This window comes from Nymphaea colorata, chromosome 14, assembly GCF_008831285.2.
Source record: "Nymphaea colorata isolate Beijing-Zhang1983 chromosome 14, ASM883128v2, whole genome shotgun sequence".
Taxonomy (NCBI): Eukaryota; Viridiplantae; Streptophyta; class Magnoliopsida; order Nymphaeales; family Nymphaeaceae; genus Nymphaea; species Nymphaea colorata.
The window spans coordinates 5,669,763-5,691,531 of record NC_045151.1 but is presented as its reverse complement, the minus strand read 5'-3'; the positions used below and the strand labels follow the sequence as shown (position 1 = coordinate 5,691,531).

The following is a 21,769-nucleotide window of genomic DNA, read 5'->3' as shown; positions in this document are numbered from 1 at the left end:
GAAGGTAGGGGCGGAACGGCGATGGCAGCGACGACTGTCACGGTATTTTTCATTTTTCTTTTCATTTTCATCGGCTCCACCCTTGCCTTCGCCGCCGGCGACGACAGTCGGCGATCTTGAGTCTATTTTTTGTGTTCCTTTTGTTTGTGGTTGTGTTCCCTTTGCATTGTATGTTGCACTTGATGATTCTGAGTTTTTCGATCATGTGCATAGAATTTTAGTAAGAAGATGGAACAGAAACAATAACCCTTTGCATTGTATGGCACACTCCTTAAATCTCAAATATTATGGACAAACATGGTTGGCAGGAAGTACTGGTCGTGTTCCTCCTAATCGAGATCAAGAAATATCAAAAAATAGGGAGATATGTTTGGGAAGACTATATTTTGATTCTCATCGGTTGAAGATAATAAATAATGAGTTTGTGACCTTCTCTGGTGGAAGAAATGATTCAATACAAGTTGCAATGGCAAGAGATGAAAAAGATCCTGTTAATTGGTGGTTATGTTTTGGAGCATCGACACCAAATCTCCAACAACTTGCATTGAAGTTATTATCTCAACCTGCAACCTCTTCATGTTGTGAAAGAAATTGGAGCACTTATTCTCAAATTCACAACATCAAGAGAAATAAGCTAACTAGTAAGCGAGCAGAAGATTTAGTTTATGTCCACTCCAACCTATGCTTACTTTCACGTACTTCAAATGATTACAGGTATTTCTTTCTTTTTGTATCTTTGATATGTATACATATTACATATGTATATTATGTTGGTTGTTAAAGTTAATATTAACTTAAATCATATTTTGATTTTCTTGCAACTTGCAGTTCAGGATCATCCAAGTATTGGGATGTTAATCCAGAAGACATTGACGTAGAACTTGAAGGAGAACATGATTTGCATGCTCTTAATATAGATCTTACAGAACCTGTTGTTCCTTCTAATCTTGATGATGCAACTGAGGAGTGAGGAGAATGAAAATCAACAAAGTTGATGTATTTTGAATGTTACTTATGAGACTGAGGAGAATGAGAATCAAGACTGATAAATTTTGGATTATGATTTATGAATATGTTATTCTGTTTGTAATTTTTGATATATATATGTGCAAATATGTTATTTTGTTTGAAATTTTTTGACATATATATGTATATGTGCATGTGTGTGTACAGTTGTACCCCCGTACCCAAGTTTTTTAAAAATGGTCCGTACCAGCACCGACACCCGTACCCATACCTATGTGACATAGCTCCTGGCCAGACACCACTTAGCTACCTAGCACTGCAGGCACAGAAGGAACGAAAAGAAGAATCAAACAAAAAGAAGATCATAAAGATGGGGAAAAATGAAAACAATAACAAGAGCCTCCTCTACCCTTCGTTGCAACCACCACCATCATCATCTTCCATCCTTATGTTGTTTTTTGGAGAGAGGAGAGAGGGTTTTTTTCTTTTTTTTTTTGGGGGGGGGAGGAAGAGAAAGAGAGACGGATGCCTCTAAGATGGAGAAAACAAACAGTAGTTAGAGGAAAAGAGATTGTGCGATTCCTTTCACCTCCTCCCTTTGAAATCTCCAAGAAGGGACAAAAATAATAGAAATTAAACACCACTCAGAAAACCTATGTCACATGGATGCGGGTATTGATACAACAATTTTCAAAAAAAGTTTAGATGCAGATCATTTGTTACAAAGTTTTAACTGCTTAGTAGCCTTATTTTATTTGTCTATATTTAGATATAAACGTTTTGTATTAGATACAGTTTAGTTATGTGAACATTTAAAATGGTCAGTTTTGGCCCAGTTTGGTTGACTTAACTAAATGTGCTATGTCAGAGAAGCACCAGCACCAGTGTTGACACGGATGCAACATGAGTGCGGCAGCCATTTAGAAGCACCCACGTGACAGCAGAAACCATGTTTTTGTTCTCAGGAAAACCCTGACACTCTACTGAAACCAGCCACAAGGATCAGTAGCAACGGCTGAGGCGATGCCAAAATACAAAGTCAAGCCACAAGCTAGTTAGTTTAGAGAAGAAATGCAATCTACAGCTTTGTGCGTTGGAAGCAAGAGCCACTCATAACCCATAGTGGAAGCTCAAATTTTGAGATATATGGATAATTGTGGAGGATTCCAGCAAGTGAGGGAAACATCTCAAAAGACTATTCCTACCTTTGATTGTCCTTCTAAGCAGACCTCTAAATTTTTAGAGTCAGTGGTGATGCCCAAGGGTACACCAGTTGTCACCACTTTCATCAAAACATGGTTGAGCACGTTGAGTTCCGGAAATAGGTAGTCATGACATCCACCATAGACGTTCCATTCCAGCAATATGTATTCATCTTGGCTAATGGCATAACTAATTCTCATGCCGTTCCCACGACGGAGAGATATGAGATGAATGCAAATGTTGACACGCTGAAAATGGGGCCAAGGGTCAGCAAGGAGGTCATGGTTAATGCACAGTTAAACCTCCTTCTCATCATCTTTCCAGTCAATCGTTAGGAAGGATTCTACACATGCTTTCCACACCACCCATTTAAATTTTGCAATAGTACAAAGGGTCCTGCGGTGAAGAGCTTTATTCCTTAAGAGTCCAGATTTTCCAAATAACTGAGGGGGTAAACAATGTTCCAACATGTGTTCAGCCAGCCCCTTTTGAAGTATGTCAATCTCCATTTCTTGATCCCTTGAACAACGTTGGTGTGAGGAGCAGTTTCCTTATGGAATTTCTTGGAAATAAAAACCCAGGTATTAGCAGAGTGTGAACAATCAAATAATAGATGTTGCAAGTCCTCCTCGTGACTCTGGCACAATGCGCACCGACTAGGGAGTTGAATCCGTAGTTGTTTTAACCTATTTAGACGGGCAATTTGTTGTCACACACCATGTGCAGGTACCATTTGCCAGGTGGGTAACAAGGACTGTACCAAACCCATTCTCTCCATGTCTGCTTGGTTGACTTTTCCCTGATAATCACCCAGATGTCCTTACGGTTCATAGAGCTGACCTCGTGATCCCCCCACATCAATTTGTCAAATGTCGGAGGGTTGGTGATTGGCCTACTTTGCAATTTATCTGAAATGAAGTTAGACAAGTCCTCACCCCGCTCAGACCTCTGAACGGAGTCCCTTATGTTAAAAAAGAAGATCTTAACATCTTGAAGCACCAATGGGAGACCATCTCTATTAACAGCTTGGATAGGAATGTCTGATGCCTATCTATCAATCCAGAAGGAGACATGCTATCTATCAATTTGGAAGAAGACATGCCGACCATTATGAACCAGCCATTCAACTTGATGCTTAACAGCTGCCCAAGACTTCACCATGTGTTTCCATAGCCAAGAATGGCGACTATTGGCTTTACAGGTCCATATACTATCATCATGAAGGTATTTTCCTGAAAGCATATCAGCCCATAAGCTATGAGATATAGGGAGTTTAGCCATAAGATGGACCATACTTGCTTTGTTCAGATCTGATAACGATCTTAGATCAATGCCACCTTCAATGTAGAGTCTGCAAAGGTGTTTCCAAGCTATATAACGTGGCTGCTTTTGCTTCAGGCCAATCATCCCATAGAAATTTAGACATGATCCTTTCTATATTTTGAACAACCATAAGGGGAATAGGCATTGTGGCAATCTAGTATTCCACAACTTGGGAGGCAATAGCTTTAAGGAGGCATAATCTTCCTGCATATGAAAGGATTTTGCTTTTTCAAATAGTAAGCTGTTAGAGATCTTCCGAAAGAGAGAAGTGCAAAGAGTGGTAGTCATCTTACCATTGAAGAGGGGAATGCCCAAATAAGTAGAAGGGAGTAGTATGATTCCAATGGAGGATGTCTAACAGTTCTCTCTATCTCTCCCTTCCTACATGAAAGAAAAAGATGCAAGACTTTTGATCATTGACTGTAAGCCCTGATAAGGTAACAAAATCATTGAAACTATGTCATCAGGTATGCCAAAAGTACCCACGTACTCATACCGGTACGCCGGTATGGCAAAACGGGTACGTCGTGGTTCGTTTGGATCTGGTTCTGACCCGCGACGCTCGTCTTCTCCCTCTCAATTTTCTCTGTTTTTCCACCTTCCACCTGGTGCTTCAGCAGCTGGAGACGGACAGCGGCCCTACGGACGGCAACCTTTCTCCATTTGACGGACGGATCGCTGGTTTCTTATTTTGTTAGTTTCTATGTTTCGTTTTGATTTTTAGGGTTCCGATCAACATGTTTGTTTGGGGATTTGTTCTTCTTTCTAGTTTCTCAAAATTGATGGCTTGTTCATAACTGGTTCGCCATCTTAAATTGGAAGCACATTCCGGCAGTGGTGTGCTGTCTGCTGAAAATCAAGGATTTCCTGCTCCCTATTCATTTGTCTCACCGCATGGCATGTTTTGAGTTTTTTCCTTTTTCTTGATACATTCAGTTCTCAACTGAGATGATTTGTTCGGGAAAATGGTAGAGAGCATATTCTTTTCTTGTGGCTTGAAGAAGAATCTGCTGACTGCTGGTTTCTCTCTTCTGTGAAAACTGTAACTTGCACATCAACTCGTTCCTGATGTCTGTTTTTGGGTGCCAGTGTACTTGGAGTTTGGCAATGCTTGAAATGGAGTAAATGAGACTGTCTTTTCACAGAACCGTGTTTACTGTTTAATGATTTTAATGGCTCCCAATTTGCACTCAGCCCTCTTTCATGTGCAAAACGCAAGTGGTTTTGCATATGCCCTTGTCGAGTTTTCAGACATGTTCGTTAATTTGATTATAAGTTATGCACTATGCAGCTTACGATTGTTGTTGACTTGTTATATTTAAGTTACTTGCTTAAATGATGTGATGATATCATTTGTTTTTTCAATTTTTTGAATTAAAAACATATAATTATCGTCGTACCGCCATACCAAGATTTACGAAAATGTCGTACCAGTACCCATACCCCGTACCCGTACCCATACCTATGTGACATAACATTGAAAGCATGTCTTATAGCTCGGATCGACGTATTGAAGCTCTAGAAAAGCATAATATATGATCAATACATACGATGATTGTTGGATCGTTGTGTTTAAAGGAAACTGAAGAAGGAATCACCATCACCTCTTACTTGAGATTGGCTACTCTCCATTGAAAGATCTCCATGACAATTATAAATAAATAAGGAGAGATTGGATATCCTCGACGAATGCCCCTACCTGCATGAATAAAATATCCTCCCGCGTCATTTATAATCACTGAGAAGGCCATGGTAGTTACACATTTCATAATCCTCTGGGCCCAAACTAGGTGAAATCCTACATGAAGCAAAGCATTTTGAAGGCATGTCCAATTTAGCCTGTCGTAGGCCTTGGAAAGATGTATTTTCAGACCTCCCAAGGGATGGTGCATACAAGCAAGACCATGAACTATCTCATGTGCCACTATGATGTTGTCTTGAATCTGCCTTCCTTTTAGGAATGCACCTTACTCTGAAGAGATGATCCTCGCAAGGATTGGTCTCATTCTCTCAGCCATTAGCTTTGTGATGAATTTATATAGGCAGTCGCATGGAGCAATGGGTCTAAAGTCCTCAGGCCTTTTTGCACCTTCTTTCTTTGGAATGAAGGCAATGAGAGAGGTATTGAGCTTGGAGACTATCTTTCCAGTATCAAAGAAAGTCATGATTGCACAAGTGACATCCTTCCGAATAGTATGCCATAACTATTGGTAGAAGCCCACAGAAAAGCCACTTGAACCCGGAGCACTATACTTGCCCATACAAAACACCACTCTTCTTCTTCTTTCGAGATGTAACAAAGGATAATCCAGAGTCCTCTGACGCGACCTCTGACAGTTTAGCTATACCCTTGCCAGAACGGTTTAGCCAAGGGCAAGGGAGAGACAATTGATGAGTTTTTAGAACCTGAGTACTCAGTTTGGCTTCAGAGGACTGCACACCTGCGCTAGGTTGGTGATGTTGCTCTACATGGTACTCCATATCATTCTTTTCCATTAAAGAGGGCGGTTTCTCTAGGGCACTCCAGGCGCATCGGCACCAAGTTCACATCTGAATCCTCTTCTTTTTCTAGACGTCATTCTCCTGAAGACTCATCCACTGTAAGACTATGGAATCGGTTGTTGCTATGGGAAATGACTCGAGGCTCAGAGTGTCTCATGGAGTCTTCTTGCCGGCGTCTCCTCATCTAGGCCTCTGCCCATTGATTTTGTTGAGCAGCATCTAGTCTGCTACCATCACCAGCCTCTTTTGGCAAGGATCTCTTTCAGGCAAATGAGAATTGTTTTTGCATCTGGGATAGTATTTTATTCTTCCTTCATAGGAATGGATTGAACAAGAGTAACCCCTTCATCCAGCTGAATGTCAACTTCGTTCACTAGTTGAAAATTAAGCGGCACCTCCATGCAGATCCTGGTATAATCTGTCCTAAGGAGCCCAGCCGTGTGAGGGTCTATGGTCATGAGATTAGCCTTTAGAGTTTTAGCAATATCCCTGAAAATCGATTCATGCCACAATATGAAGGCCAGCTTTGGCAATTGAATCCAGTTTGGGATTTTAAAAATTGTTGCCACCTCAACATCAAGCGAAGGGTCTCAGCGATTGAATGACAAAACATTTTCCCAGCCAGACGCCAAGATCATCGTCACAATGCTGAGAACATATCTTCAGCATGGGCAAATCTGACCAGAAATCCTCCCTTGCCAAGTGTCGTGAACCATGGAGGCTGGGAGGTCATCCACAGGCGCTTTAATCCTTCTATTGCAAACTTGGATTCAACACTAACCCTGATTGATGTTGACATTTGGAATTCCTGTTCGATGCTTACAGGTCAATCAGATGGCCTAGAGATATTGAGGAGAAGGTCCGAATATGGTGCCTTACTGGACTGTTATGCGACGAAATGGAGGTGAATAGCAGAAGCGTACTGCACATTAATCTGGCTTATGTTTAATTGCCCAGCCGGCATTGTGTTGCTGGTATGAGTTTCCTAGGGAAAGGTCAACCTCAAATAGCTCTCATGAAGAAAGTTGGAGAACGAATTTTTCAAGGAGAGATTGCAGCCTTGGAAGAGAGTCAAATACCACAAGAATACAGAGACCAAATTCTAGTTTGCTCTGAGAATGGAGAACTAATTAGAAGAATCAGACAAGTTATTCAAGGTACACGTGTCTGGTGTGAGCGGGATCAGAGAGTGGGGGATCTCGGGAAGAATCTCAGTTGTAAATAGTTCAACTGATTTGGCTTTGGGAAGGTTCATAAGGATAGGGATGACATTTTTTGTGTTTTTTGATAGCTGATTTGTTTAGAGCTCATTATGGTTTGTGAAGAACTGAGTCAGTTCTTTATGTCTCTTATGGCTAAGGTCTGTTTTTGTTAGCTCAGACCTTCCCCTGTATATATCATTTTGTTATAATAAAGGTAAGGGGCCTAACCCCCAGCAAGCTTCGTTGCAACACTAACCATGTCTGTGCCATGGAAGAAACATTCAATCACAGACCAACAAAAGGACAACTTCATACCTTCAAAGGCTTCTTTGCTGACTACAATGTGTTGCCCCCAGCAAGTTTCGTTGCAACACGAACCTTGTCTGTGCCATGGAAGAAACATCCAATCACAAACCAACAAAAGGACAACTTCATACCTTCAAAGGCTTCTTTGGTAACTAAAATGTGTTGCCTCTCCCCTGTTTGGATAACTTGAAACTTAGGGAGAATGTTACTATTGCCGTGTTTTTGGTGTTTGGGATTTATTCCGGGTCTGGGTCTGGACCCGATCTGATCTATTGTTCTTGTTGGACTCTATTTAAGCCATTGTAACCCTAATTAAAAAGTGTGAATGAAAAATTGAGTGAGAGTGAGCCCGGCTGCTAGTGGGCGCCGGATCTTCTCTATCGTGGTTTTTTGTCCCTGAGTCGACGGTTTTCCACGTTAAGATCATCTTCTTGTTGTCGTTTCTACTTTCTACATGGTATCAGAGCCGACTAGGTTCTAATTTTTTTCTGTTCGTTTTGGATGAGGGTCTTGCTGTCGCCATAGTCGCCCAACTCTATCTGTCAGTGTTGTGTATATCATTCAGACGGTTGAGGTTCTGCCATGGAGTTCCGGTGGTAGATCGTGGTCATCGTTTTTCCCGTTGCGGTGGTACGACTCGCCTGTGCCAGTTGCTGCCGCTGCTCTCTATGTCTCTGCCAAATCCAAACCCAAGCAGTCAGCCATTGCCTGAGTTACACACTAGTCGTCCGGTGGTCAATGCCTGCCAGTCGTCTGCCTATGTTGCTAAGTGTCTCTTGCTCGCCCCTTCATCCTTAGCTGCGATCACCGTGGCTGAGACTCTTCTGCTCTACGCTCTCTGTCTAACGTCACTTGGGATCTCTCTGCTGCATTGCCCGACAAAGCTTGCTGCCTCGCCTGATTGGCCAAGCCTTCACCTGTGTCTGCTGCAGTCGCCTGCCATGCATGAAGTGTCGTCGCCGTCTCTGCCTCTGTTGCGCAGCGGCTGTTGCTGCCTGTTGCTGTCTTCTCAGCCATTGTTGCGGTGTGTCGATCTTTTGTTGTATTGCTTGAGGTTGCCAGACTCCGCTCCACTTGCTGCCTTTCTTCTCTGTTTCTGCCAGACACCAAGCACCTTTGTTCGGTGTCTTGCCACCGGTGCCCTTGCTGTCGTTGCCCTCTGTTGTGACCTTTGTTGAATCTGTTGTTGTCGCTGTCTGCGCCAGCTGCCATCGCTGGCTACATTGTTGAGCCTCGGTGATGGCAGGATCAGCCTCCTCTGCTGTTAGTACTGAACAGGCAGATGTTGGGGCCTCTAAAACTGAAAATATCCATGTTCAAGTCACCACTATTCGTCTTACCAAGGATAATTAACTTTAATGGTCTACTGCTATCACTATGGGGATTGCTGGTTGGGGGTAGAGACTTTCATTGTTCTTGTGGAAACTCAATTTGGAACATTTGTTAAGACATTTCGATCTGACAATGCTCATGAGTATATGTGTCATTCTGTTGATAGTTTCTTTCGAAAAAAGGGAATTGTTCATGAGACGTCCCGTAGTTATACCCCACCTCAAAATGGGGTTGTCAAACGAAAGAATCGTCAATTACTAAATGTCACCAGGGCCTCTTGTTCCTATGGAATCTTCCAAAATAGTATTGGGGGGATGTTGTACTCACTAGTGCATATCTGATTAATCGTATGCCTAGTCGTGTGTTGAATGGGCGGACACCACATTCTATGTTATCGGGGAGTCTTCAACCTTTCTCTTCCACCTCGTGTCTTTGGTTGTATCTGTTTTATTCACAGTCACAATCCTAATATTACACTTGATCCAAGGTCGATTAAGGGTGTATTTCTAGGTTATTCCCAATTCAAAAAGGATATAAGTATCTAAACCCTTCCACTGGTCGTGTCTATGTTACCAAAGATGTCATATTCCTGGAAAATACTTCCTATTTTGATGAGAATTCTCTTCAGAGAGAGAGGTCTACAACAAGAGAACAGTATTCTCCAAATCAAGAGATTCAGTTTATAGATTTTCTGGAGTACAAAAAGGAAGAGATTCAGGGTACAGACCTTCTAGAGCACAATAAGGATGATGGTTGCCCAATTGGGAATGAGGAGGAATGTAACCGCTTGTTTGGGCAGGTTTACTCTAGGCGAAGATTGCCTGTAACAGAGCCCACTGGTGAGGTGACTGGTGAAGAAAATTCAAATCTCAATCCTAATGCTATACCTTCCCTGGATGACCCAAGTCGTGTTCGGGAGATGTTGGTCAAAGGTACTTAGACAGAGGCTGAAAATGAAGAGTTACCCATTGCTCTTAGAAAGGGTATCAAGTGATGTACTCAACACCCTATTGGTAATTTTATATCATACTTTAAATTGAGCAAGAACTACAAATGTTTTATATCGTCTCTTTCTATAGCTGTGATTCCCAGAATTGTTACTGAGGCTCATGCAATGCAAGAAGAGATGGAAGCACTGAACAAAAACAGAACATGGGATGTGGTAAATATCCCTCAAGCGGCTCATCTGGTAGGATCCAAGTGGGTTTACACCATTAAATATAAGCCAGATGAGAGTGTAGACAGGTATCAAAAATGAAGACAGTTAGAATCATTATCTCCTTAGCGGTGATAAAGGAGTGGAAGATGTACTAACTTAATGTTAAGAACACATTTCTCAATGGAGACCTTGAAGAGGAAGTGTGTATGTGTATGCCTCCAGGATATGAGGAACCTGAAAAATGCTGCAAGCTGAGGAAGGCTTTGTATCGGCTCAAGCAATCTCCCCGGCATGATTGGAACGACTTAGGCTGGTAATGGGACAACATGGTTAACATCAAGGGAATGGAGATCATACTCTCTTTGTGAAAAGGAAAGAGCATAGAGTTACTCTTCTGTTAGTATATGTTGATGATATGATTGTTACAGGTGATGATGAAGATGAAATAACAAAGTTAAAGGAACTGTTGGCCATCGAGTTTGATCTCAAGGACCTTGGTAAGTTAAAATATTTTCTTGGCATTGAAATTGCTAGGTCAGGAACTAGCCTTGTGTTAAATCAACAGGAGTACACTCTTGATTTACTAAAGGAGATTGAAAAAATGGGGTATAGACTTGCTTCTACTCCTCTGGATGCTGGACACAAGCTTGGTCTTAGAGATGGGGAGCCTTTCTGTGAAGATGCCAATGGATCAACGTCTTGTTGGGAAGTTGATTTATCTTACTCTCCCTAGACCTGATATTACTTTTGTTGTGAATGTGATGAGTCAGTTCATGCATGCTCCCACGGATGCTCACTTGAAGGCTGTCAACAGGATTTTATGTTACTTGAAGAGGAATCCTGGCAATGACCTCTTATATGTTAAGCAAGGTTCTCTTGAGATTGAAGGGTATTTAGATGCTTAGTGGGCAGGATGTGTTGATACTAGGAGATCCGCCTCAAACTACTATATTTAATTGAGAGGGAATCTCGTAGTGTGGAGGAGTAAGAGACAGGACGTTTGCTCCCACTCCAGTGCTGAGGCTGAATAGAGCTGTGGCCATGGGAGTTTCTGAGTTGTTGTGGCTGAAAGTATTATTGGGACATTGGGATAAAAACCAAGGGAGCAATGAAGATGCATTGCGATAACAAGTCAGGAATCAACTTGGCCAACAATCCGGTATTACACGATAGAACAAAGCATGTCGAGATTGACCGTCATTTCATTCGAGAGAGAATTAATGCTAAAGAATTTGTTCTACCATACATGAAGTCCGAAGACCAGACAGTTGATGTTCTGACCAAGGGCTTGTCATCAACTTCTTTTGAGAGAAATGTATCCAAGTTGGGAATGTTTGATTTGTATGCCCAACTTGAGGGGGAGTGTTGAAGTGTTTTTGGTGTTTGGGTTTTAGTCCGGGTCTGGGTCTGGACCCGATCCGATCTGTTGTTCTTGTTGGACTCTATTTAAGCCATTGTAACCCTAATTTAAAAGTGTGAATGAAAAATTGGGTGAGAGTGAGCCCGGCTGCTAGTTGGCACCGGATCTTCTCTATCGTGGTTTTTTATCCCTCGAGTCGAGGGTTTTCCATCTTAAGATCGTCTTCTTGCTGTCTTTTCTACATTCTACAGTTACCATCAAATGTGGGGGTCGTCTCAATGACATTAGCCACAACTTTTGGGAAACCGTCACCAGCTCCAGACCACTGTTATTTGCCACAGTGGGTGGTGAGAGGGGAGAGTCTACCATTTCCACCAGAACATGCCCTTCTGTCTCCATCAGATTGTTTGGACGGGGAAAAGCCCCACCTCCTCGAAGCTAATCGGACGATGCCTTTGTTTGAGAAGATGGAACCATGTCTTCCCCTATTTACACTCCATTGTGCATCTCCAACACCGCTGTGGGAGACGACACTATTCGTTGTGTCCCACCATTGCAGGTGAATTGATTCTTCATGTCAAACTCATCCCCTTCAAAAGAAGGGACAAGGAAAGGAAACCCTAAGTGAGAAAAGCCCTTTTACCCAGAGCGTCTCTCTCCTCACGTGAGCCCTCACGCCTCGACAAATCATTCACTCGGTTGCTGAGGTAATATAAGATGGAATCTCAAGAACCCTGAAGAAGCATTATGCATACCTGTAGGGCTTCAGCATCTGTTGTCATCAAGTTGGTTATTTTTCCAGTGGAGTATTTCTTACGTTCTTCATGTGTAAGTCTCAATGATTTACGAAAAACAGCAGCTACCTGAAAAGTTTCACATCAACAAGGCTTGATCAGCTAAAAGTCTTAGTACAACCATGGATTTGCAAATAAAATAACAGAGCATATGGAACAAATGGAACTTCATGTCATGTACAATTAGCCAAACATTAAGCTATATGCATGTCATTAATCTATGCCACATAGGTGCTGGTATGAGGTGCCGGAGAAAGGGATGGCAGTGTAGGTGCAGAACCAGAAAATTCTAAAAATTAGGTATGAGGACACTTGAGAGTATACATATAACATAAGGATTTTATTTTGGCTTTTTTTTTTTTTTGTAGTATGAGTAAAAGTTAGGGGATGCCTAAGAAAAATTTTAAAATGTTAAAGAAATAAAATAAAATAGGTATAAAAGGGGGTGAATAGGCAAACTCTTTGCCCAAAATCTCCCGCTCCTCTCCCACTTGAGAGGGATTGTGGGTTAATCTATCACTGAGGTCCGAATGGTGTCCTCATTGTCATCATCACCATTGAATAGGATAGCAATTCCTGCTACCACATGTGTACAGGATGTTCAGACCGACCTGTTGGCTCAATGCAAACTCTTCCCCTAGCCGATTTCAATAGAGACGTGTTAAGGGTCAGACCCTGTGGGTCAGGGGTCTGATTCAGTAGGGAGTCACAGATCGGGTCCTGCAGAGCTGAATACGCAAAGCTTGAGTCTGTCACCTCAGGTAGATAGATCAGGTGGATAATAGGAGATAATAACCCACCCTAATCTAAAGAATCTGAGTATACAAGTTTCTTAGGAAGTTAACCCTAATTACCAATGAATCTTAGAGATTTCAGTGGAGGTTGGGCATCACCAGAGCAGAGTGTGTGAGTTAATCTTCCCCTGTTAGTCGCAGGCTAACAAGACGTCAATAGATAAACCCTCTTTCCCAGCAGAGGAAACTTTAAACAAAGATTCTTGACATAGAGAAGTGTCTAGATATTGCACTATTGTGGATTTTAAGTCTACAAGAGCGTATATGCAAAATCACACGAGGATGAAGCAAAATATTAAAGATGACTGAGATTTTGTCTGTCTACCCACCCAATTTTTATTAGGGCATCACATTCTATGATTGATTTTGTCATGAGCCGCTGGTCATTTTTGGTTTGTTTTCCACGTCATTTTCTTTACGCTACTAGAGAAAAGAACCTAAAATCAGGGTATTCTCTCTTTCTCTCTATCTCTTTGTGTGTGTGTGTGTGTGTGTGTGTGTGTGTGTGTGTGTCTGTGCGTGTGCGTCGGTCAATACTATGAAGGTACCTTCAGAAGTTTTTTTTACTTTTAATATTTATATTTTGGGTCAGGGTTTGACCCAAACCCAATCAAAAGTTCCAAACATGTACTATTGCGCTGTCACACCCATATCTCTGAAAGGGCATGCAGACACGGGTATGGCAAGGGAAAGCACATAGCTGCATTGCACAGTCATAAAAGAGCTAAGTATTAGAAAGGTCAAATTTGTTATCATTTACTGCAATGGGTTGGTGATTTTGTAATTCTAGTGCAAGCCAAGAATATAGAAGGCAACATTCGAGTTATCTAGAGTGAAGGTCAAATGATGGTCTATCTTATTACTTATACTATTGGCTACTAGAGTGAAGGTTGGCAAAAATTGGGTCATGAGAAGGGAAGCAACAACTAAAGAGAGCTGCTTCAACAGAAAATTGGCAGCCACATAGTGCTGGGCATGCCCTAATTGCACTTAATCTCATAATATATTTTTAAAATGGTAGTAATAATACATTAATAAGATCAGCCATACAGCACACATCCCTATAGTAAAAAATGTTGAATACAATATGGATCGTGTTATAAAAACCGAGATCCAAAAACGTACACGTGTTTCACCCTCCTCAAGTCACATATAATTTGAATCATGAACTTCGCTTTAAGCATCCAAAACCAATCTTTGATGAATAAATCTGCAACTTGGTTTGGTGCCTCAACAAACTTCTTCAACCACTTTTTCTTCATCCTTCTGTCTTGTAAAATGTTGATCACTTTCAGTGTGTTTTCCTCTACTATGATGAATGGGATTGAACTATGTTAAAGTTTTCTAGAGTCAATTTGAGTCTTTCTGAAATATTAGAAAGTACAAGGGTCTACTTATTGTTTTCTTATATTTTAGTGGACTGAAATTGTAAATATGTAGTCAACACCCTAATCTCTTTTAAAAGAGATTAGGGTTACGTGAATGCAATAAGAAAGTTTCCTCTCACTCTCTCTCTCTCTCTCTCTCTCTCTCACGTCTCTTTCTTCCTCCAATATTCAATATGGTATCAAAGCAACGGACCTAGGGCTGTGCGATCTAGGGTTTCACGCCTAGGGGTCCTGCTGTTTACAAAACAAGCAAGTTGATTGTTTGGTGGAAAGGGGCTAATCACATTTAACATGTAGAAACGTGATCAGCACCCTTGTGCTGTTGTTGCCGTGAAAGACATGGAGAAACGTTGATGAAGTTGCTGCCGTGGAAGAAGATGGTGGATCTGATCAGGATGTATCAGATCTGAGTTTCTGTTGCCGTGGAAGAATATCTATGTTGCTCAGATCTGTTTATCAGATCTGATTTTCTGCTGCCGTGGAAGAAAACCTATAACGTTATGTATCAGATCTGCCCTAAAGATATCTAATTTTTTTTCTGCCATGCAAGACGATCTGTGGCGTGATATATCAGATCTGCCCTTTTGTTGTCGCTGCATAAGATCGTGTGGGGCAGAGTTAATCTGCTGGTTGTGGGTACAGTGTGACGTGACAAGTTGCTGTGTGTGTAGTCATGTTGCTGGTTGAAGATCCAGTTTGACTTGAGGAGAAATATCTACAAATCGTGAATGTGAAATCAGTAAAGTGAGGCTTTGTGAGGTGTTAATTGCTGCTAATCGAGTAGCAGCAGTCTTTTGTCATTGGGTGAAGAAGTTTTAGTCATCAGATCTGACCTTTGTTGTCGTGGAAGAAGTTCTTGGACGTTCAGATCTGTCTAGTCGTGTGGTGCTTGGTGGATTCCCATAGGCAATGGTATGTCATGGTAGCAGCTTTCAGTCCTTTCTCTGCATTGTTGAAGTGAGACGATTTTTTTTTCTCTCTCGGATATCAAACCTGTGCCTGTTTGCTGCCTATTATCGACATCTGAAAGTGCTGCCGGCTATCCACGTCTGAAAACAGTCTGCTATTTTTGTGTTTCTGTTCAACCTACTGCACATCATTTGGTTGTGGTCTGCGTGTTCGGGTACAATTTTTTTATGGCTGACGGTAGTAGGTTAGAAGGGTCTTCTTCATCTACTGCAACTTCGTCACAGTCTACAGATGCTATGGTTGAGTCTCCTACCTGTTCTCCTATACCTCCATCGTATTATCTCAACCTAAGCAAGGAAGAATATGATCTGAGGTGTACTCTTGCCTCAAACAGCACAGCTGCTATAGACTCGGTTCTCTTTGTTGGTGCCCCTACTAGTGACCCAGGTATGATATGGATGATTGACTCAGGAGCATCCATGCATTGTTGTAATCAGCCACAGATGTTTTTATCGTTTACCAGGTTCACTACACCACAGCACGTCAGGTTGGCTGATGGCAAGTTGTCCCCTATTCTGGGCACCGGTGATATCTATCTCACACCTTTTGGGACCATTACACATGTGCTATATGCTCCTCGATTTCCTATTAACCTGTTATCTGTTAAGCAATTGGCTAGAGATTTACAGTGTAGAGTCATTTTTTTATCATGGTTCATGTTCTTTTCAGGACTTACAAACTGGGAAGATGATTGGTGGCGGCCATGAACGGGAGGGGCTTTATTTTCTCTCTATCCCTGTAGATGTTGTTGCATCCTCTTTCACGTCAAAGCCTTCTCCTTTGCAGTGGCATCTCAGACTGGGTCATCCGTCTATGTCCAAGCTTCGTCGCATTTTTCCAGATATTCCTGCGTCAGTCATTCTTATGTGATGCATGCCAGTTAGGCAAGCATACACATAGTAGTTTCCCTTCAAGTCAGAGTCCATCGAGTCAAAGTCCCATTGATCTTCTGCATGTTGATGTTTTGGGTCCAAGTCGTGTTTCCTGTCGTTCACGTTTCTGGTATTACCTTGTTTTGGTTGATGATTTTATTAGAGTCAGTTGGGTATTTTTGTTACGAGACAGGTCTAAAGTCATCTATATTCTTCATAAATTTGTCAATGAAATAAAAACTCAGTTTGGTGTTGTCAAAAATATTCGTACTGATAATGCTCTTGAATTTAAATCTTCAATTCTACTCCAATTTTATGCCAATCATGGGATCCGACCACAATATACATGTCCTCACACATCCCAACAAAATAGTGTTGTTGAACGCAAACATCGACCGTGGCCCGTACCCTCATGTTGCATACTCATATGCCTGCCTATTTTTGGGGTGATGCTATTCTTACCGCATGTTATCTCACCAACAGATTGCCCTCATCTGCCATCCAAGAACGCATCCCCATTCAAATACTATATCCAGATCGACTATTATTTCATATACCTCCTAAAGTATTTGGATGCACTTGTTTTGCACACATCTTCGGCCCAAACAAAAACAAACTTGCTGCCCAAGCTGTCAAATGTGTGTTCATTGGATATTCTGCCAATCAAAAAGACTATCGATGTTTTGATCCCCATACCAAGAAAGAGATTGTCAGTGCGGATGTTACATTCTTTGAGTCTCGTCCATATTTTTCCGCTCCAAGTTCCACTATGACTGAGGTTCCCATGTTTGTTCCTCTTCCTATTCCCCCAATATCACTTGAGTTGATCTCGTCCTCTCCACCATTGTCAGGTGATCGTTTTCTTGATCCTCCAATAGACTATACCCGACGTCAAGGTCCCTCTCCTAACCGCCCACCAACGTCTTCTCATAAGGTAAGTTCTAGTGATAAGACTGACTCAGGAAGAAATGATGACTATTTTGCAAATGATCTACCTATTGCTATTCGCAAGGGCCAGCGACAGTGCACAAGACATCTGATTTCTAACTCAGTTTCTATGGACCATTTGAACACAAGTTTGGTGCAGTTTGATCGAGCCATGGCTAGTCATACTATTCCGACCTCTCACCACCAAGCCTTATTAGATTCACGATGGAAGCATGCTACGCAGGAAGAAATGAATGCTCTTCTTTCTAGGGAGACTTGGGACTTGGTGGACCTACCGTTGAATTGTGATGTTGTTGACTCCAAATGGGTATTCACCATCAAATATCATTCGGATGAGTCTGTAGAGCGATTCAAAGCTCGTCTTGTGGCTAAAGGCTATACACAGACTTATGGGGTGGACTTCTTCGAGACGTTCTCGCCTGTGGCACGGTTAGGTACTATTCGCCTAATTATATCTCTCGCAGATCAGCAGGATTAGCCTCTTTTTCAGCTTGATGTGAAAAATACATTTCTATATGGTGATCTCTCTGAAACAGTCTATATGCAACAACCACCTGGTTTTGAACGACAGAGGGAGTGTTCCAAGGTATGCAAACTCAAAAAGGCTATCTATGGACTTAAACAAAGTCTCCGTGCATGGTTCCATAAGCTAAGTGAGGTTGTCTCTAAATGTGGATTTCGAAGATCCTAGCTTGACCACTCGTTGTTTATCAAGCGAGGGACTTCTGGTATAGTGATATTGATTGTATATGTTGATGATATTGTCCTCACTGGAGAAAGTACTCAAGAGATAGCTCAGATAAAGGAGTTCTTACAAAAACACTTTGTCACAAAAGATCTTGGTCAACTTTGATATTTTCTTGGTATTGAAGTGGCTCGTAGTAGTAAAGAGATTGTGATGTCTCAAAGGAAATATGTTCTTGATCTTCTGCAGGAAACAGGGTTATTGGGAGCCAAACCTACTACACTTCCCATGAATCCTCGGATTCATATGCATGATAATGAATCAGAGGCTTTTGACTCTCGTTCTTACAAATCTCTGATAGGAAAACTTTTATATTTGACCATCACTCGTCTAGACATCAGCTTTGCTGTAAATAAGCTTAGTCAATTCATGGAGAAACCTCGGAAAGTTCATTGGAAGCCTGGTTTAATGGTGAGAAAATACTTGAAATCAGCCCCGGGAAAGGGGTTATGGTTCAAAAAAGGAGAATGTATGGACATAGAAGCATATAATGATGCTAATTATGCAGGGTCAATAAATGATAAAAGATCTACTATAGGTTTTTGTGTCTTTATTGGCGGGAATCTTATTTCTTGGAGGAGCAAGAAACAAAATGTGGTTGCTAGATCAAGTGTTGAGTCTGAATATAGAGCTATGGCTCAAACGGTGGCTGAAATGTCATGGGTCAAATTAGTGCTTCTAGAATTGGGAATTTCAGTGAAACTTCCTTTGAAGATGTATTGTGATAACATAGCCGCTACCTATGCAAATAACCCTGTCTTTCATGAGAGGACGAAACACATTGAAGTGGATTGCCATTATGTTTGAGACTTGGTCCAAGAAGGAGTCATTAGCACGATCCACGTTTCCTCTGAAGATCAAGCAGTTGATATGTTTACTAAGGCTCTTCCCATTGGAGATTTCTTGAGAGGATGTAACAAGCTGAGCATGATTGATATCTATGCTCCAGCTTGAGGGGGAGTGTTAAAGTTTTCTAGAGTCAATTTGAGTCTTTCTGAAATATTAGAAAGTAGACAAGGGTCTACTTATTGTTTTCTTATAGTGGACTGAAATTGTAAATATGTAGTCAACACCCTAATCTCTTTTAAAAGAGATTAGGGTTACGTGAATGCAATAAGAAAGTTTCCTCTCTCTCTCTCTCTCTCACGTCCCTTTCTTCCTCCAATGTTCAACAAACTACATGTTTATGGCACTTTAATTATTGCACATCAGAATCAAGAAAGCAATTTTCTGCCTACTTCTATCAGCAAATGGCAAACCCAAGTAGCTTTAACAGTAGCTGCATCATACATCTACATTCTGCCTAGAACTGGATCTAGCCATAACCTTTTGCTTCTTATTACTTCAAGATACCAGATTTTTTCCAATGAAAACATAGTATCTAGAAATGGAAGTCTCTCTCATCTAAATCTCCTGCCCAATCAGCGGCGCTATAATGAACAATCTCGTACTTACCTTCCTTTTGACAATGCCTCTTTGAAAGCAAGTCCATAATTGAGATCCCTTTTAAATATCTCAAGATGCAATTAACGGACTCCATATGCCCATTGTGTGGCTCATGCATAAACTGTGAAACCTGATTCACCGAGTAAACAATGCCCGAATTAGCAAAAGTTACGTACTACCGCATACCAAACAAACTGCAATACTCATGATCATCACACAAATCATCATCATCCGCCACCATCTTATGATGAAGAATGCTTGGCAAGTCCAGAGGTTTCAAATTTTTTATGTCTGCATTACCTCAACTCCAAGGAAATAGCGTAGTGACCAATATCTTTCATCTTAAATTTCTTCCTAGCAGTTGTTTGACCTCCAATATATGAGCATTTGAACTGCCTGTAAGAACAACATGTTCAACATATAGGGTCACTTTAAAGCTCGGCAATTCATATGTTAAGCTTCATTGGGATGGGATACATAGCGACCAAGTGGAGGTTTTTATTAATAAGGATGATAGGATTATGCCTGAACTGAGAATTCTTATTGACTATCTTAGCAGGATTTTACTTGACATAGGGGAATTTGGTGTTTTGAGCAACAAGGTGAGCTGGAAAGCTCCTCAACCATGCTGTTGAAGGCCAAAGCAATGTCCTCAGATACTTCCCAAAGCTATCCACTGTCATTCACAACATTACTGTTTTGGATGAAGACCCACTGCAATTTGTTGTTGAAAAATTTTTGTTCCGATGCAGGGAGCTGTATCCTAGCTCAGATCCTTTTGTTTATAATGGCTTGCCATGAGTTTTTTTTTTTAAATTGGCACCCACTGTTTTTGTCGTGCTGGTGTTCAGCTGAGTGACCTTATCAATAAAGGTTGGAAGGCCTAACCTCCCTGCAGGTTTGCATCGGAACAACTGAAAATCCAAAACAAAAAAATTACAGCTTACCCATCTCTCAATGTGAGACAGGAATGTGTAAATTGTGATACGAGAGATGTATGAGAAGGAATGGGAGCTAAAGGGTTCTCATGAATAGGACTAATTATCGAAGATGGGTCTTCTTGTCCCAACAAGTGCAAAAGTATAGTTTTCCAAAAGCTGAGATTCTAGAAATCCCTTGTGACTAAGTAGATTCAGCAACATTAGTGTTGGTGCAGGTGCCGATGCGGCACATCCCTTAGGTGCAAGGGTGTGGCGAGGTGTATACAAACGTACATACATACTATATATATATATATATATATATATATATATATATATATATATATATATATAGATATATATATATATAGGAAAATTGAATGGTGACTAGCGTTTTCAAGTCACCCTGTGTTGTCAAGGTGCCAAGGCACTGCCTGCCCTAGGCAAAAACGATGAGCAAAATTTTTTAACTTTTTTAAGTTACGTTAATATGAGAATACTTTGATTTACTATTACTAGTATTTGAAATGTGGGGAATAGTAATATAACAAGCACAATCAACTCAAACATTCAAGAAAAACCTAGCCAATAGGTACCAGAGAACCAAGGAATTGACATCAGTCAGCCGCCGGATGTTGCCAGTTCACAGAGTTTTTGAAAATCATCACTGGAAACACCTTGCTGTGGGATCATTAGCATTTAGCAATGGTTTATAATGGAATGATGGTTTTATGGTGTTTTTCAGGATGGATAACAACATGTTTTAAATATTTATCCATCTAGCAACATCCATCAGCCAGCGGATTTCAGTTTCTCTCTCTCTCTCTCTCTCTCTCTATATATATATATATATATATACACTTTGCACAACATCTACAAAAATGGTTTGTAAACATATGTATAAACTTTTAAATTGTCTAGCCTATTGCATCATTCCTTTTGCTCTAATATCTGCCACTCAACTATCATTCCTCAGTTCAAGGTTTACAAACATATTGAAGATATTGCAGCAGCACAAGGACATGGATTTAAGTTAAATATGGCCATCAATACAGCAGAAAAAACATTCAGCATGGTCCAACAAAATTAAGTACTATATGTTTCATGAAAACTTCTGAGGTGTAAATGAAACTAGGCATCATGGTTAAATGCTGATGAACTCATTAAAACGTTATAAAGGAAAGTAATCCCCTGTATGCAAAATGAACATGTTCATTTATCAATCACAGTTCAAAGACATCAAGATGACAAACATACCAAAGTTGACCTAAGACGGAAACCTGTTCGCATGACATTCTGGAAATACTGTGCTTCAGACAGAACGCCTAGTGACTGCACCAATTTGAGAAGTAAAGCAAAAGTAGTTAATGCGTACAAGAAATGAATGAAACTTCAATGACTCTTCAGAACCAACTACAAGCAACTAGTACTGCAGCTCATGATCATTTGAGCACCCAAATTTACCAGTTACCACCCTAAGACATTTGGATATGCAATCTTAGGAATAACAATCTACAGCTGGAGGAGATTTAGATCCTAC

At 41.0% G+C, this 21,769-nt stretch overlaps 1 protein-coding gene across 1 annotated transcript in view; it reads right to left on the bottom strand.

The window, feature by feature from the left end:
* LOC116267554 (ABC transporter C family member 2-like) overlaps positions 1-21,769 on the bottom strand; it is a 93,359-nt gene that overhangs the window by 47,949 nt on the left and 23,641 nt on the right. The window contains exons 10-11 of the mRNA XM_031649346.2: positions 21,487-21,561; positions 12,109-12,216 (exon numbers count right to left, since the gene is read on the bottom strand). Coding sequence (XP_031505206.1) covers positions 12,109-12,216; positions 21,487-21,561 — 183 coding nt within the window. The remainder of the gene's footprint in view (positions 1-12,108; positions 12,217-21,486; positions 21,562-21,769) is intronic.